Source organism: Colletes latitarsis, chromosome 5, assembly GCF_051014445.1.
Source record: "Colletes latitarsis isolate SP2378_abdomen chromosome 5, iyColLati1, whole genome shotgun sequence".
In the NCBI taxonomy this organism is placed as follows: domain Eukaryota; kingdom Metazoa; phylum Arthropoda; class Insecta; order Hymenoptera; family Colletidae; genus Colletes; species Colletes latitarsis.
Genome location: NC_135138.1, coordinates 32,527,041 through 32,544,015, shown reverse-complemented (window position 1 = coordinate 32,544,015; position 16,975 = coordinate 32,527,041). Strand labels below are relative to the sequence as shown.

The following is a 16,975-nucleotide window of genomic DNA, read 5'->3' as shown; positions in this document are numbered from 1 at the left end:
CGTTTCGAATTATCACAAAGCTCCGACTGTCCGACATACTTTCGAACGCTTCGATTTGTTCCCAACCCCAACAGTTTGGAGTCGCGAAGGTGGAGGTCCGATATACCTATAGAATGCAAGAACCGTTATCACCAGTTTTCGTTGAAGTATTTGGTTACCGAAATTCGAGAATTCAGTAATTACCTATAGCTCAGTCGGAAATGGAGGAGGATCAAGAGCACAAGTATTTGAACAATGTTCTTCTATTTCGGCTCGCCATTTCAAATCATCTCAAAAACATCGCGGAATCTGTAAGGTGAGTAACGTTATTTTGGGCGCACGAAGTTTGTGGTAAATTTCAATACTTGTTGAATTAGCATATCTTAATTTTTATGAAACATTTTTAACATTGCGCTCGGGAAACTTATGTAAAGAAGCTATTTTTATAGGTTATGAAAACTGTCATATATGTTGCTGGCGCTCGCGGTTCTTTTGGACACGGTAAACGCATGCGTAATAATTTGATATGCAAACTTAATTTTCCAATGTTGTGCGTTACTTAAAACTTTTTAATTATAAATTCTTAACATAATATACAAACAAATTAGATAGTTAGATTTAGTTTGTACAAAATGCGTAGAATGTGTTGATTGTATAAACATTGTAAATCCAATGACGATCTATTTAGAAAATACTAAACAATGAATAACTTGAATATAATAAACCCTGGTTATGAATGTAATACGTAAATTTCTTTATCGATAACGATGTCAATAAATTTTAATTGTGTAGTTTGAAGAAATAACGGAAAGAATAAATTTTTCATACAATGTGTAAATAAAAGTCCTTGATTGATCAAGTTAAACTAAAACACAGCGGATATATAAAAGACTTAGGAAGATTCTGAGACAAATAAGAAGAGTCATTGGGAATCAATGCAAGTAACATGAATGAAATTTGCACGCTTTCTTGGTTGCCAAATATTCGTCCGCTTTGGCCAGGACGCGGCCAAGTTTCAGGTTATGTTATGTTTGCGTACGTTCGCACAATAACAGTACTGCCAACGTAAAGTGTGTCAAGTACGGGCTGCGGTCAAGAATGCTGCTTTAATTAAGAATGAAAGCCCAAGGGAGCACGGGTACGATACGTATAGCGGGGTAGGGGGAGGGGGGCGGTTGAAATGCTGTTGTAATACGTTTAGATACCTTGTTTGTTGGCGGTAAAACGCCACGAGGCGAGGGATTTGGGTCATTAATGACCCTAACGTACGATGGTGTTACTCGATGTCATTGGCCTCTGTGACTCGCATGTTAATTTGTTGGTGTTCACGTGGCCGAGCAATTGCTATCGTTCGGTCGTGTTCTATCAGCGTGACTCGCAGTCGATCCCCGGAATCGGTTCCCTTTAGTTTCCGCTTCCCAGAAACTGTCGGTCTTTGAAACCCAACACACCAGTTGACCTTCAAGGAATTCCACGAAGTGTTCGAGGAAACAAAGGGCCCATGGCGTGGTCACCATCGTTCGGCTGGCTCCATCATTCGTGCAGTGCGTGTCGCAGGGATCGCGCGTGCTTTTGCTCTCCGTTATTCTCACGTTAGAATAATTTAATGACTAACGGAACACGCTTGAACGGACGTCGCATCGCGTCAACCGACTCGTATTATTTACATTTAACTCGTGTTTCTTCGAAGATCTTACTACTATTTTTTTAAAATATTTCTCGTCGAAAACAGCGTAAATTACTCGTAGTATTTTTTCGTGCTGTATTCACGGAGCCGGGAGTTAGCGTTCGTGTGTCAGCGGATGAAAATTTATCTGATTTTCATAGGAAATCTCGGTCGAATCGGAACGCATCAGAAATGGAAATGGACGAAGCATACTCAACTAGGTCTGGACTAATGCAAATATGTAGCATCAATATCAAATTGCACCAGTCCCGGCCTGATTGAGTGCGCGTGAAACGACGGAAGAAGAATCAAAGGTGTGGCTTTATCCTCATAATTTCATACGCTTCCCACGAGAACTATGATGTACAGTACACTAGCGATATACATAGAATGTTAATGCACAGTATTGCATCATTGTGTAATATATACGAGCCTAATGTATAACTCTGTGCTTCACCGTACTTGTATAATAGCGTTAAGGAACATTTTGTATGCCAATGAATAAAAATTGTATGTTTTCTAATCCATTCACGACTACGAAAAGATGCTGCTAATGCTTACTAATCATGTTCAATGCACGAACAAAAATTCCGGATATTGTGCAATACGATTACGACTTGCCATTGTATGCTTATTATAATACTATATAACTGGATTGGGTTGCTTGGATACTGGTTCTCCCCATTCAGTCGCGTCAGGACTTTGTGTGCGGTAAACAAAGAAAAATTTAATTCCGGCGATAGCAGAGCCACCACAGGCACAACCGATCATTGAATCTGTGTCGTTCACGGAAGCACGTATTTATCTGATGTAGTGTTTGTATAAAAGAATCGTTTTTCGCTCGACTTACTGCGCACGCAACAGCATATAAGTACTAGACACGTTTTTGTTTGTCGTGCATCGATCTCGCATTAATGAATTATGAAATAAAATATACGAAATGAACAAGAGATTATACCTCTATGTCTTTAAAAATATTTCCACCGTTCCTTAAATTTTTCTTTCAGTACAGACGAGTTCCTTGACATTCTCACCCTATTAAAATCGAAACCAAATGTTGCCCAAAAATTGCACGAAGCTATGGTCAAAGAACTTCACGACTCCATGATCGACGATTTGAAAAACGTATTGGAGGAAGGTAATTTGCAGGAGTTGTTGGAAAAAGTTGCTATGTTGTCCGATGCAAATTCGTCCGTACACGAGGACGTTTGGTGAGTCGAAATATCGATCAATATTTGGTAATACTTTATTTTGATACTTAATGCATTATTTCAGGAGGCCGCCTGGGAATGTAACTTTGCATTTACGATCTTTGGACGCGAAGGAGATCCAAGAAGCGAGCGAGCAGTTAGCAAAACAAGTAAATGAAATTGAAGAGGAAAATACGCGTTTAATGAAGATAGTTGCGAAAAAGAGATTGAAAATATTTGCTTTACACGACAATATAACACAGTCTTTAAATAGTTCACCAATTGCGATAATGTTATTACAAAACAGACTAGAACAGTTAGAGAAGTGTATAAAGATGCTAGGCCATAAATAAGAAATAATATATAAAAATTGTAACTGTTAATAAGTAGACAGAATATTTTTAAATATTCAAAATACTCTGTACAGAAATCATACAAATTTGGAATGTACATAGAAAAAACTGTTCTGAAATGAAATGAAATTTAGTATTTAATTAAGATTTTATTAAATATTAAGAGCCAATAATGGATTTTATAGATTGAAATGAAAATAATGTATATAAGTATTAAAATAAGAGTTTCATAGCTACAAGTGCTGACACCTGGGCCATTGTCTTAGTTACTATTGCGTTTAATTAGTGATATATTTTAGTAAATAAGTGTTATTATTGTACCATATTTTTTATAGTTTAATTAGAAATATTTATTTTAATACCTCTGGGATCAGACAGAACTTCTTTCACTTTTTCCTTCAAATCTTGTGGTATGTTCGTTCGTTCTTCCGTTTTCTTCAATTTTCGTAACAACGCAATGTTTTTTTTCTGAAAATAAGATCTTTAATTCGGTGTGTTAAAATAATATAAATTTCGAAATATGTGCGTACTTCTTGAATTTCGATCATCTTTCTTATGTCCATCAATTTCTTCTTATTTTCATTTGCAACTTTATTTAAGTTTGCCAGTTCTGTTTTTAAGTTGTCTCTTTTCAATGTTAAAGAATTAACTTTTCGATGAACTGTTCCTTCATAACACTTTACATTGTTAACGCATTTTAGATATTCGCAATGGATTTCCTTCATTTCCTCCTCGATTTGTTTGTACTTTCTTTGCATGTCTTTCAATATAAATAATCCTTTATCTTGTAACTGATTCACGTTCAGTATTTCAATCTCGGTGGACTCGGATTCTTTACGACATTCTATTAATTTAGCTTTGAAATGTCCTATTTCTTTATCCATCTCACACAATTTGTACGAATTTGAGGTTCGTGGCATGTCATCACACATCGATACTGCGTAAAAAACATTGCATTTTTTCGTTAATATATATTTATTTATCGCATCGATATCTATCGTAGAGAGGAACTAAAAATGAATTTTCTACGCGTAATACCAGTTTCGGATTTTGTATCGATCTCCTTCTCGGATCTATCGATTGCATTTTCGTAATCCATTTTCTTTTGCGTTTCAGCTCCCGACTAAAGTACGTTTCGAACGAGTAACTAAGATGGCTGCCAACGCGCCAAATCATTCCCGCGTAAAAGGGCGCCATTTCCTCATTGGCCAAGATGGACCAATCGCGCGGGCTCTTTTTACCGGTAACTTGCCGTGAAGGTCGGTAGATGGCAAGAGCGTTAGCTCAATCTCCGATACGAACCCGCTGTTCGCCATTGTATCGTGATTGCTGTAAAGTTTCGTGTTAGTGAGTGAGAATTGATCCGGTTTACCAAGTTCTGGAATCCTTCTACGCATTGGGTAAGTCGAAAATCATATTGTATTACAACGCGATTCGAATACGATTCGTGGATTTTACATACTACGCACCATTAAGCCGGCAAAGTGGTTTGTCCCGGTGGGACGACATTTTTTGGGGGTTAGTTTCTGACCCTCGCGCGTCGAGTCAGCCCTCTTTCGTGCGCGTGGTCAAGCCGTGTGCCAATCATTCGACTCTTTTTCCTCTCAAGTTTTAGCAACGTTTTATTCTCTCATACATAGCAACAATAGTCGGTTCCAAAGTGTCGACGGGCTCGTTGAGGTTATACGCCGAGCACGATAACGAGTCCGCTATTTTTCTAGCGACGATACTACGTCGTGCATCTCCGTCAATAATTTCGGCCATGCGACGAGGCTCGAATCGCCCGTACAAAATTTTTCGTGTTCCGTGACCGCGTCAACGTGCGTGCATGCGGCATCTTTGCACCGGTTTTAGTCGATCAATTTTTCCGCCGTCCAGCATCGTGCAAACCGACAAACCAACCGTACGGAACGGAACGAAACCGACTCACCGATATTTTTATAAGCTTTATCTTGCTCTTGATAAGAGCTGGATCTACATACCGCGCTGGCCGGTTTACACCGCACGTATCTACGTTCCTCGTACTGCATTAATAATGACATTGACGCGTTTCAATTTAGGTTAATATTATCGAGTGACCGTTAATAGTTGACGCTGGTTTCGATCGGCAATACGAATCTACGCGAATTAATCTTTATCATGCTTTCGGCGGTTCTTGGTTATCTAATTTGTTACTTGTTACAAGACGCACAAATACGTGAAAAAATGTTCCGTAACAAATGACACAATAGTCAAGTATCACGTGTTAACTTGCATAATAGTTTTTCTGTACGCTCTGCTCGATAGAATATTTCATATTGTCGTTAAGCGGTATGTGAGCCATGATGAAATAGCGTCTCAAGGTAACTTTTATGATACGATAATGTTTCAGTGCGCGCTCAAAGCGATCGATTTATTGCACGTAGCAGTGGTTATACAATTTGTATGGTATGTAATCAGATTTTGCGACGAAATACAGTTTCTTCGCGAAACGAGGGCAATGTTGTTCGTTGAGGTCGGGAATTAGTGTTTTTACGTGTTAACGAACGTGACCCTGAGTTGCGACACGAGTCTGTTTACATCATGGTTGTACAGGGAAAGTTTCTGATGGAAATTCGTTCGGTTCAAGGTTGAAGATATACCAGTTAGGCTCGGTTACATATGTACAGTATGTGCAAACGAAATTTAGTTCAGTGTTTTCCATAGTAGGGGGCGCGACTACTAAAAGCGTCTTAGATCTTCCAAAAACGTGGATAACTTAAACATTTATTTTAATTAATATGTTAGTGGAAGTAGTTTAATAAAGAAGAATATTTTTCGTAATGTACTTATGATTTTAATTTTGTCAGGTCTGGGTTGGGCACGAAATATTTTATGTAAACGAAAATTCTAGTTGATATTATAACATCAAATTATAAATATTTATAATTGCAGTAGTTATTTTCGTGTTACGGTATTGTAAATAATTAAAAACTAAATGTATACATATACACCAGTATTTTAGAAGAGGTTAAATGTAGCATTTTGCAAGCATTTAACTTGTCCAGTGTAATTAAATTATCTTTTATATTCGAAAATTCAATTAATATGAGTCAGTGAAAACAGCTTACGTTTCAATTAAATAAATTAAACCTGTCACAGTTCTTTGTTTACCAATTTTATTTCGCCAGTCATTTGTTTCACTTTTTGAAATGCAATGCATAGAATTGGTACGATAAAATAAATAAATGAATTTGTCAGGATTATTGCATGCTCTATTATTTGAAATATTATTTTACTTTGCAGAAATATTTGTCGTTTTAACCACTGAAGTAGATGGCTCCGTAATAGATTTAAATTATTAAAAGTAATAGTCTAGTTAATTTATATTTTCGATGATATCTTGTCATGAATATTGTTTTTGTACACTTAGTGCTTGAAGATAGACATGCCCTATTTCGAGAATCGATGTAGACATAATCATCCATAAAGGCGAGGCTTTTCCTCATCGAATTAGACTACGATGTTATTTAAATATACAGGGTGTTCGGTCAACCATGGGAAAAATTTTAATAAAAGATTCTAGAGACCAAAATAAGACGAAAATAAAGAATATAAATTTCTTGACTGAGGCTTCGTTAAAAAGTTATTAAAAAATTAAATTAAAAAGTTTCAAATCATTCTGAAAAAATTATTTTTGGCTGCGGGGATGAATTATAATCATTTTTGGTCAATAGACATACCCCCAAAATCCTACCCACTTCCTAGAAAAAAATTCGAAAAGATGAAATTTTTCGACAAAATTAAAAAATTTCAAATCGTTTTAAAAAAATTATTTTCAGTTGCAAGGGTCAATTGCAATTATTTTTGGTCAATAGATATACCCCCGAAATCTTACCCACTTTCTAGAAAAAAATTCGAAAAGGTGAAATTTTTTGACAAAATTAAAAAATTTCAAATCGTTTTAAAAAAATTATTTTCAGTTGCAAGGGTCAATTGCAATCATTTTTGGTCAATAGATATACCCCCGAAATCCTACCCACTTCCTAGAAAAAAATTCGAAAAGGTGAAATTTTTCGACAAAATTAAAAAATTTCAAATCGTTTTAAAAAAATTATTTTCAGTTGCAAGGGTCAATTACAATCATTTTTGGTCAATAGATATACCCCCGAAATCCTACCCACTTCCTAGAAAAAAATTCAATACTGGCGAAACTTTAAACGTTAATAACTTTTTAACGAAACCACCATCAACAAATTGGTATTCTTGATTTTCATCCTATTTTGGCCTCTGGAATCTCCCATTATAATTTTTCCCAGGGTTGGTCGAACACCCTGTATAAATGAATTTTGTGTAAAATAATTTACTTACTACATACTTCAAAATATTGTGCAGTCAAGTAATCTATAATAGTTGAACGCAATCAGCAATATTTTATTTTTGTTATTAGAACGATTGTATGATTTCATACTTACTTTCAAACGATTAGATTAGTAATCACATTCTTCGTGTATCCCTTAGAATAGTTACAGATTATGAACGAAATGATATGGTTCGTAAGTCATAGTTAATGATTTTAATCTACAGATATATTTACGAATATATTTCTACGTGAAAAATGTTATCCGTGAAAGTTGTTTAGATGACATTATAATATCAAAATATCATTGAATTAATAAGCTGTTATTGGTTTGTTAATAACGATATTCTACATTTTTACTACTTTACTACGTGCTTAGGATTATTAATGAATTAAAATAGTAATCAATCCAATTATTACACAAGTTAGTAATTTCTTTGAACTCGTCGATATTAAAGGCGAGGAATAATTCGATGATTCGTGATCGAGGATATTAATATTATTAATTTCTATCGATTAATCGGTCCAGACTGTTTCAGGATGCAACAGGGAATAGCCTGATTATGGCGAATAGCTATTAAGCAGCTCGACCCAGCGATCGCTAATTTCTATGATTCCGAGTCTGTTCATTATCAGACTATCTCACGCGTATTAATGATTTCCTTGTCCTTCGACGGTGTATCCGTATCTTCTGATCGTCTCGCCGTGAACTTCGACTCTAATTCGTGATTTATTTCCTTCTAACGATAACTGTGCGTTGCAATTAAACCGCTAATTACGATGTTGGACGTTTCATTGTGCTATTCAATTCTTACTCGTATGGTTTCGAGGCAATTAATTTGGATTCATTCGCTTTTACCTGACTCGAAAGTCTATGCGAATGAAGAATAGATCCCGATCCATCCAATTACGTAATTAAGAAGGTCGATGATACAAGCACGGAGTCAAGTCGTTGGAAGGCCATTGTGTGAAAATAGTTTTCCTAGGCACAATGGCTAACTTGTTACAAATATAATAGTCGATCGTGCTTAGAATTCTGGAACACCTTGGCAGTTAGATAGCATTCTCTGCATTTAATGCTCAATATTTAACTCTGAATCTTAACTGAATTATTTTATTTAATGTTGATTTTTACCAAATTGGTAAATGGAAATCAACTCACCTTTAAAGCATTTAAAAAATATTGGGCTAATGGAGGATTAGGTAAATTTTCAAATAATTACAAATGGTAAATGGAAATCAACTTACCTTTAAAGCATTTAAAAAATAATGAACTAATTGAGGATTGCATAAATTTTCAAATAATTCCATATACATATATTATACAATATTAGTTTAAACTTGTGGGGGCTAATAATCCACTTAAGGGTAAATTCAGTGTTCTTCAAAGTAGGAAGACTTACAGTTTGAGGGAAGGGCGAAAAAGAAATATTTTAACCCTAATTTAACATACCAAGTTTGAATAACTGTAAGTAAATTTGTACGCTAATTAAATTTCACTTTATAATTTTGAAAGGGTTTAATAATCCTCTTCCACTGTCGTCATCTTTGCCCTGTGGCTTCTTCGCCAGCTCCATTGTCCCTAATCGTTTCCTTGGCCCTTCGTTTTCCCTAGCACTTTCACTGTCTATGGTTTGTCCAATCGCTACCATACTTTCCACTTTCGCTAGCTCATCCGACTTATCGTAACAGGTACAATATTTTCCACTGCTTTCGACATCATCCACTTTCTCTGCCACCATCCTTCGTTTTCTCCAGTTCCGCTGCTTCCGTATCCTACATACGGTAAACCTAACCCAGCCATTCATAATTTGGGGAACCACAGAATCGCTCCAGGGGAAATGCAACCCCGTCATTTTGTCATGGATGATCCAGAGGGGGTGGTGGAGGCGACGCGCGGGAGTTGAAAAGACGATTTGAGCTAGGTCAAGCCGAGTTAGGTCGAGAATCCAGGTAGGGTGACCGTTCGTTTAAGGGGGAGGAGGGGTGCAACGGGTCGGGGATGGGATCGGTGGGGTAGGGTGGATCTACCGTTCGACACAATGGCACAACAAAGCGTTACCAGGGTAACTGACCGTTCGGGGTTGCCATCACAAAACTTTCTAACTTGTGACTGCAAACATTACCGTTGGCACACGCTCCGTCGAGAGAGACCCGCCGGTTGGGGTGGGGATTGGCCTACAGAGGGGTGGGAGAGCGCGTGTGTTCACACGCACGCCCATCGTCACGCAAGCACGCGTGCTCGGCGCACGCACCGCCGCGTGGAAAACAATGGAAACGGGGAAGGATGGCTTGCACCCCCGACCCCTGTTTTCGAAAGTTTTTATTTTTTATGGGGCTATCCTCGCTCGTAAGCGGAAAGAAGGCGTTCTTTGCGCGAAAAAAAAGTATAAACGCGAATAATTAGAGATCTTGATGGAACATCGTTGGAGCCGAGTTTTCACTTTTCCCACAAGTTTCGTCGTGGAACGAAGAAATATTCGATAGCTCGATGGCGTACTTGCCATTTTATAGCGTTCTCAACCCTCGAGTGGACTCTCAATCTCAACTGAATTATTTTACTTAACGTTAACGTAAGCTACCCCTCAAAGTTCATAAGAAGACACACAAAACTTCCTGTTATGTTGTCAACTTAAAGAGTCTTATAATATTGAAATAAAATTGTATATAAAGTTAATCACGTATAACTATGAGTCTGGCTCGTTACAAGTTTCACAATCATAAGGCTACTCACTCATCAAGTTCTATATATTAAAATCCACACATTTTTATATTGGCGAGCTATTCATAAAACAAATCTATTCTTTTTCGTGGCCATTCCTTTTACGAACAAATTTAAATACAATTGAATAGCGTACGTTTGAAAAATTATTTGGAATTAAATCGTAATTTCAATATACCTACATAAGAAGTTTACACACATTATATTTTCGCTAATGAATTTTTTTCTCGAAACTGCATAAGATTTCAGGGTTATGTCTATCCACCAAAAATGATTGTAATTGACCTCTGTAATTGAAAATAATTTCTTTAGAACGATTAGAAATTTTTTAATTTTGTTGAAATTCTTAGCACCTACTCGAATTTTTTTCTCGAAAATGCGTAGGATTTCGAGGGTATATGTATTGACCAAAAATGGTTGTAATTGACCCGTGAAACTGAAAATAATTTTTTTAGAACGATTAGAAATTTTTTAATTTCGCCGAAATTTTTATTACCTACTCGAATTTTTTTCTCGAAAATGCGTAGAATTTCGCGGGTATGTGTAATGACTAAAAATGATTGCAATCGATTTACGCAGCTAAAAATAATTTTTCCAGTATGAGATGAAATCTTTTATTTTCGTCGAAAAATTTCAGGCTCCTTGTCGATTTTTCTTAAAAATTTGTTTTTGGTTTTTAATAAACGCAATCGTGGGTAATGGATAAAAACGCTTTATTTATCGACTGTTTAGTATCGACGTCACTGCTGGATGGAAAGTGTTCCCTGAAACTTTTTGTAAGGATGCACTGGTGCAATTCGAATATCATCGTGATGCACAGGAAGCTCGTTATGTCTGTAATTACATCAGCGTTACGGATGGCGTAATGGCCGTGTTGGCCAAGGTCAGTAACGAGAGTGGTTTCTCGAAAAATAAAATGCAACTCGAGACACCATGACGAGGGAAATAACAATCATGCCCCCCCACGAAGCTAGAAATCTACAAAGAAATTCCGTTCTTGCTATATTCTGAAAGAAACAAGTTGCGACGTTGTACAGATTACGTGTTACTTTTATTCCGATAATAAATAATATTTACACAAAATATTTTTACTTGTTCCTTGTCAAATATTCAATTCTACAATTGAAAACTTTGTTCAACGAGTAACGAATGAACAGCCTTATATTTAATTCGTTATTCCAAATTTTTATTCAAATAAGAATTCCGTTCGTGTGTGTTTTTTAAATATCAACAAGCAAAATCGATACTAGTTTGATTAAATTTTTTTTTTTCATGCAGGGGAAGCAGAAAGGTTTTAAATTGCTAGAATGTAATTTTCATTCGTCGAAATGTTGTGTTTTGTTATTTTTTTCTCGGTAATATTATTTTTATCGCGTAAACGACGTCGATGACGTTTTGCACGACGAAAAGTATTAATTGACGCACGCATGTGGTTAATCGTTCGGTGAGTGTAGGTTATTGGAAACTCGGTAGCGTGTCCATAAATGCGGGATACGTTAATCGGAATAATAACGCAAGTAATCGTACGAATATAGATTGCACGCGTGCTCTCGCGAATTAATTATCCCACCTGACGCTCGATTTGCATAAAATGCGGGTTACTTTGGCCTCGATGCTTTCCAGTTTTTGTTGTATCCGAAGTCGCAGTTCCAGATACGCGTTTCGTAACATATTTATTTTTTTCCCTGCGCCCAGAGGAAAGGGAAATTGTCGTATGAATGACGATAAACGTCAGATAAAAACCACGCGATATGTTGCACAGCGGTGTTGAAACGGCAGATCTAGGTAGACAAAAATGTTTTATTATCCATAAAGATCGTAAAGTCAATAATTATACGCAATACATTACCCACGAAGGTAATTTCTCACGTCATAAGCAATTATTTTTCCCCGATTTTCGGTCCTGTAGGCCTCTCACGAAACTTACAAAATTTATAATAATTATTCTATACGAATTCCACCTTTGGTTGTAAATAACAATCGAGTTCCAACCCTGATCGTACCACCATGCGACTCTGAGTCACATTTGAACTTTGTATTTAATCCTTAAATCCTTTTCTATAATTCGAGATCAAAATATATATGGTCTGTGTATAATATTTTATGTTTGCATACATATTAATTATTCCCATGATTCTTACAAGTGACTGAGCGTCACATCGCGGTACGATTAGGGTTGATTGTCTATTGTTTTAAAAGAAAACTTTTACACGCGCCTAATAATGCGTAAAGTCGTAAAGACAGTTTTATAAATAGGTATTTCTAATTGAAATCGATAAAAACAGATTTGCTCCCTCGTGTAGCAAAGTCCTCGATCGTCGTGGAACTTTGTGGCGGGCAGTGCGTCTCGTGGGAGCCGCTGAAACGAAATCGATGGCGGGCAGTGCGTGTCATAGGAACGCGAAAGATTTAAGGGGTGAGGAAAATGGTCAGAAACGCGCGCAGTTAATCGTTCCGATGCCTTATCGGGCGAAAAGTACCGTGCATTTTCCATTTCGGTGCACGTCGTTTCGGATCTGTGTCATTTACGCGCGGCGTTCGACATGCGAGTTTCACTTTACCCGGGAGAGTGTTTTCCTCGAATCCACGTGGCTAACTGGAACGCCACAAAAGTCTGCGGAATCGATGACACATTTTTCCTGCCCGTTGCCTCGCGTATTCTTTCGCGAGCGAGCGTGTCAACCCGAAAGGAAAATTCTACGCCGCTTGGTTGCATCGAGCGCATTCTTTCTATAATCGAATCAAGACGGGATCCTCGGTTTTTAATCGCGAAACTATCGGTAATTCTTTTCAACCAAATCGTGTGGATGTAGAAAGATCAAGGGTATAAAAATCTCAATGTACTTTGAAGCAATATATTTTTTAAATTATTCTTTCACGCAGAACTTAGCCTTAACTCCTAATCGAAGTATCAATCGTAGTGAAAGTTTTAGTTTTGCCATATTACCTTGGTCCATTCAAACAAACAACAAGAGAAGAAGTTCGTGAAAGTTAGGAGTGACAATAAAATTGAATTTTTTGGAGAGAAAATTGGCGAACTTAGCTTAGAAATTGACGAAATTGCGGAACTTTGCCATCTTTAACTTCTAATCAAAGTATCAACCGTAGTGAAAGTTTTACTTTTGCCGTATTACTTGGTCCATTCAAACAAACACAACAACAGAAGAAGAAGTTCGTAAAAGTTAGGAGTAACAATAAAATTGAATTTTTTGGAGATTTATTTTTGCTGAAAAGATATTTAATAGCTGGGTAACTATTTTTTTACTAAAATACGTTGGTTTTTTGCTTGATTTATTTGTTTAAAAAATGATACGGTGTGCAAAATGGGTATAATAATTCTATTATATTCTGAATGAATATATTGCATAGCCTATATATTAATCTACATATTTTTTCGGCCAAAATAGAAAAATCGTGCATTTAAAGGTTAATTGACCTCTGAACTTTCTATTTTTGACAACGTAAAAATATGTGAGAATTTACTGGCGTGGAATTCCAACGTTAGGTCTGGTTCATCGATTGAACGAGTCATTTGTTTGCCGAGCGTGTTCTCGCGATTGCTGTTTTGCAACACTAGGAAGAGGTAATTCAGAAAAAGAACGAAGAATTCCAACGGTGGGGTTACGCAATAGGTGTTTTTTTTCAATATCGTGGCTGTGGTCGACGAAACGGCATGTGTGTTGTGTAACATGATGTTCCTTGTGGCGGGAACACATTCTCGTGTGTCGCGTCTAACGGCGTGATAAAATTATGGTGTTCACAGAGCACGTTGTAGGAAACGATGGCTTTTAAAACTTTTTCGAAGTGTAAATTCGATTAATGTCGTAACGATTGCAGCTAATTATAAATAATAACGGCTATCTCACGAAATATTGTAAATTATTTCCTACACATTCTCTGTATTTTATTGTACAGTGTTCTGTAATCGAGTGTGAGGTCGATCTTGAAAAAATGTAGATTTTTATTTCTCGTTAAATACTTCCAGACAGGTGAGAGTCACATCTTCCTTAACAATTAGAAAAGCACATAAATTTATCCATAATTATTCGTTCTACTATTATATTTGTTTTCCAAAATATAAATTAAATTAATATTCCCCAGTTTAACATCAAATTCATTCAGTCAATTTGTCAATTTTGTGTCACTCTCGACGGAAACCCCATCCAGATTATTTTTGAACAATGCTACTCTCTACGTCCCATGCATAGGGTGTAAAAATCCATCGACAAATACGTTCAATTTCTTGCAATCGCGTAACGAGCAACCCCGTCGATCTTAACCCGCGAAACTAATTACACCCAATGTTATTACCGATAATGCAACGGCGTCGTAAAGTTCCGAGGGTAATAATGTTTTATGCAACTCGTGCTATTGAACAGTTCAAATTAGACCAGAGAACTTGCGTCGTTAATGGAGCGGGAAGCATCGAGTGGAATTTAGTGGCATGACGCGTTTCGATCATCCTACAAATTGATTAGAGAACAGATTCTCGGTAAAAATCTGCTTTCCGTTGATCTCTAGTAACGATTCTTAAAATAAGCCCCAGATGGGAACATTTCTACCCCTTCCAACTCGGGGCATCCCCTTTAGAGCCCAGCGAAGCGTGAAAGACAATGTTTTGTGAAAAGCCGGGCTTCTTTGTCAGATTTCGTCGACCTGTATTTAAGAACCACAGCTTATTAACTCTGAAAAGATATTCTTATAAATACGCTATTTACCGCGGTAAATTGTTTAATGATTTAACAATACAATAGTATACCATCAGATGCCTCAAAGTCTAACTAAATTAAAATAAGTAATTACAGTAAAGTTGTTTCAATGTTTATGGATTTTCTGAAAAGAAATATTGCTTTGATCCTTTCAATAATTTCTATCATTAGAACACTTTTTCAGTACGCGATCGCGTACCAGGCTCCGACACTAATTTTGACTATTTCTCCTTGCAAAAATTTGTGAATATTACCAGAAGAGTAATAAATATATATGCAAAACGTCGCTGCAAGAACATGCGTAGTTTCTTTACAAAAAAATACCAAAGAGAACAAAACAACGCGTTTATAGTGGTTCAATCGTCCACGAGTCGTGCAACGTAAACGGTGGTGGGGAGAGACGATTCCGTGGCATGTATCCGTAACGCAGATCGTTGCAAGTAGGGAGGCAGTACCGTGGTTGGTCAGTGCTGTATCTTGCCCGTGAATATTCCAGTCGATGGCGGCGGGCGCGCGTTGCCCAAGAAAATTGCGACAGCGTCTCGGGTCCCTCTGCCTTGGCGTTAGAGTTTCCCTTTTTGCATCTCGCCACCTCTTCCCTCGGCGACTCGTAGTCCTTGGAAGCACGGCGGCGTGTACTTTTACAACGATGGAATGCAGCGATCGACGGTGTCGTTCGTTGTTGATCTAGGTCTCTACCGCCGGAGAACGCCGCGGCGTATCGCATTCGACTACGCACCGTCGCGGCTAAAACGCTCGCTTAACACGTTCTCTCTTGCAAATTGCACGTCGAGACTCGCGCCGAGATCGCGGGGCTTCGATCAATTCCCACGATTCCTCGTCGTCCTTCTGCGGAATCGTGGCTGGACCGGCCAGCAGCCTGGACGAGGGACGATTTTTCTAGATGATCGTAAATTCCCGTGCCAAGCGCGCCCGCGATGGTCGTTTCCTTTGATGCCGCTGGGTATGTACGTCGTGGAACACAAAGAACCCTGAGACAATAGACAATGGGGCCAGGAAAGCGACGTTGCGTGGCCAAAATTAAAATCGTACTTCCGATTTTTTTACAACGCAACCATCCTTTTTGACGCAATATGATTGTCTGTAACAGAGTAGGAAATCTTAAGATTGAAACAACATTCTTACATCAAACGAAAGTTAATTTCTAAAAGCTAGAATATTCCATTTTTATGGTAGAATAAAATGTAAAATAATGGTGAAAAAATACGAGTAAAAAATAAAATTAAATCCATGGAATCCCATTTCAGTTTAGAAAACAGATTTTTGAGATTTAACTGTCGATAGTTGTAGTGTTAAAATCCTGAAACTTTTAGCGGTTATTAACGTTTTATGACTCGCTAATTACCGCAATTTGTCTGGTAATTTAAGGAATTTTGCAATTGAAAGATCACTTTTCACCGTTTAATCGTTGAACGTTCGCATTCAACGAAATGCTTGTAACTTATTTCAAATCATCGCGGGGCTCGTCCCTCGTTTCATACGCGTATAATCGTGTTTCGCTATTGGACGGTTCTCTTTTCGTTCTGAATGGCCGCATCGTTAGCGTGGAATGGACAGAAAACGCATTCATCGTTTATGCGAGATGTACGCGAAGTAATGAATAAAATTTCGCACGGCTTGCTAGATCCTCGTAGATTGAAATTGCTCGGTGATTTAATGTTCCATTTTATTACCATTACTGCTGTTGTTCTTGCAATCGTTAACTTCATTATTATTATTACTGGTATTATTACTACGGTTAGCATTATCATTTGCTACTAGTACAAATAATTTTACAATGGTAATTAGTACTGTTATCATCTACGGTTATTAGAGTTAATTGCTGTGAATACTGATTAACGAACGCTCTTGTGATAAAAAAAGTATAGTATTCGACAGGAAAAGGATGCTTTCAGTAGGTCGTAAGAGCAAGAATTTTAACAAGACATAATATCTGAAACTAACAGAAAGCAGAATTCTTATGGGTATTAAACGCCACGATAAACTAATTCTAATATTTTTTAGAAAATCTGATCAA

The 16,975-nt window shown here is 37.2% G+C and overlaps 3 protein-coding genes across 8 annotated transcripts in view; 2 read left to right on the top strand and 1 right to left on the bottom strand.

Moving 5' to 3' along the window:
* The first annotated feature begins 52 nt into the window (after positions 1–52).
* On the top strand, positions 53–3,549 carry LOC143342238 (polyamine-modulated factor 1). 2 transcript variants are annotated; one of them, XM_076765930.1, is made up of 4 exons: positions 156–295; positions 429–480; positions 2,658–2,856; positions 2,921–3,549. In XM_076765930.1, the coding sequence occupies exons 2-4, from the start codon at positions 432–434 to the stop codon at positions 3,186–3,188; spliced, it is 516 nt and encodes a 171-aa protein (XP_076622045.1). In that variant the 5' UTR covers positions 156–295; positions 429–431; the 3' UTR covers positions 3,189–3,549. The 2 variants fall into 2 exon arrangements, with proteins under 2 accessions (XP_076622044.1, XP_076622045.1); XM_076765929.1 differs by lacking the exon at positions 429–480 and having other exon boundaries at positions 53–295; positions 2,653–2,856.
* LOC143342045 (uncharacterized) lies at positions 3,524–6,341 on the bottom strand. The gene is made up of 4 exons (XM_076765526.1): positions 6,321–6,341; positions 5,721–5,771; positions 3,719–4,072; positions 3,524–3,656 (listed from the first exon to the last, which is right to left on the bottom strand). The coding sequence occupies exons 1-4, from the start codon at positions 6,339–6,341 to the stop codon at positions 3,525–3,527; spliced, it is 558 nt and encodes a 185-aa protein (XP_076621641.1). The 3' UTR covers position 3,524.
* Hnrnp-k (Heterogeneous nuclear ribonucleoprotein K) overlaps positions 4,467–16,975 on the top strand; it is a 158,565-nt gene continuing 146,056 nt past the window's right edge. For 2 of the 5 annotated variants that reach the window (XM_076765915.1, XM_076765908.1), the window contains exon 1: positions 4,467–4,588. The gene's annotated coding sequence lies outside the window, so the exon portion shown is untranslated. The remainder of the gene's footprint in view (positions 4,589–16,975) is intronic. The other 3 variants (XM_076765916.1, XM_076765909.1, XM_076765920.1) reach the window with 2 other exon arrangements.

Excerpts from the sequence above, each read along its gene's own strand:
- LOC143342238 (XM_076765929.1), top strand. The coding sequence starts at position 201 with ATGGAGGAGGATCAAGAGCACAAGTATTTGAACAATGTTCTTCTATTT. Across the intron at positions 296-2,652 it reads AACATCGCGGAATCTGTAAG|TACAGACGAGTTCCTTGACA; the intron begins GTGAGTAACGTT and ends TTTTTCTTTCAG. Across the intron at positions 2,857-2,920 it reads TCCGTACACGAGGACGTTTG|GAGGCCGCCTGGGAATGTAA; the intron begins GTGAGTCGAAAT and ends GCATTATTTCAG.
- LOC143342045 (XM_076765526.1), bottom strand. The coding sequence starts at position 6,341 with ATGACTGGCGAAATAAAATTG. Across the intron at positions 4,073-5,720 it reads GACTCGTGTCGCAACTCAGG|ATGGATAAAGAAATAGGACA; the intron begins GTCACGTTCGTT and ends AAATTGTGTGAG. Across the intron at positions 3,657-3,718 it reads AGATGATCGAAATTCAAGAA|AAAAAAAACATTGCGTTGTT; the intron begins GTACGCACATAT and ends TCTTATTTTCAG.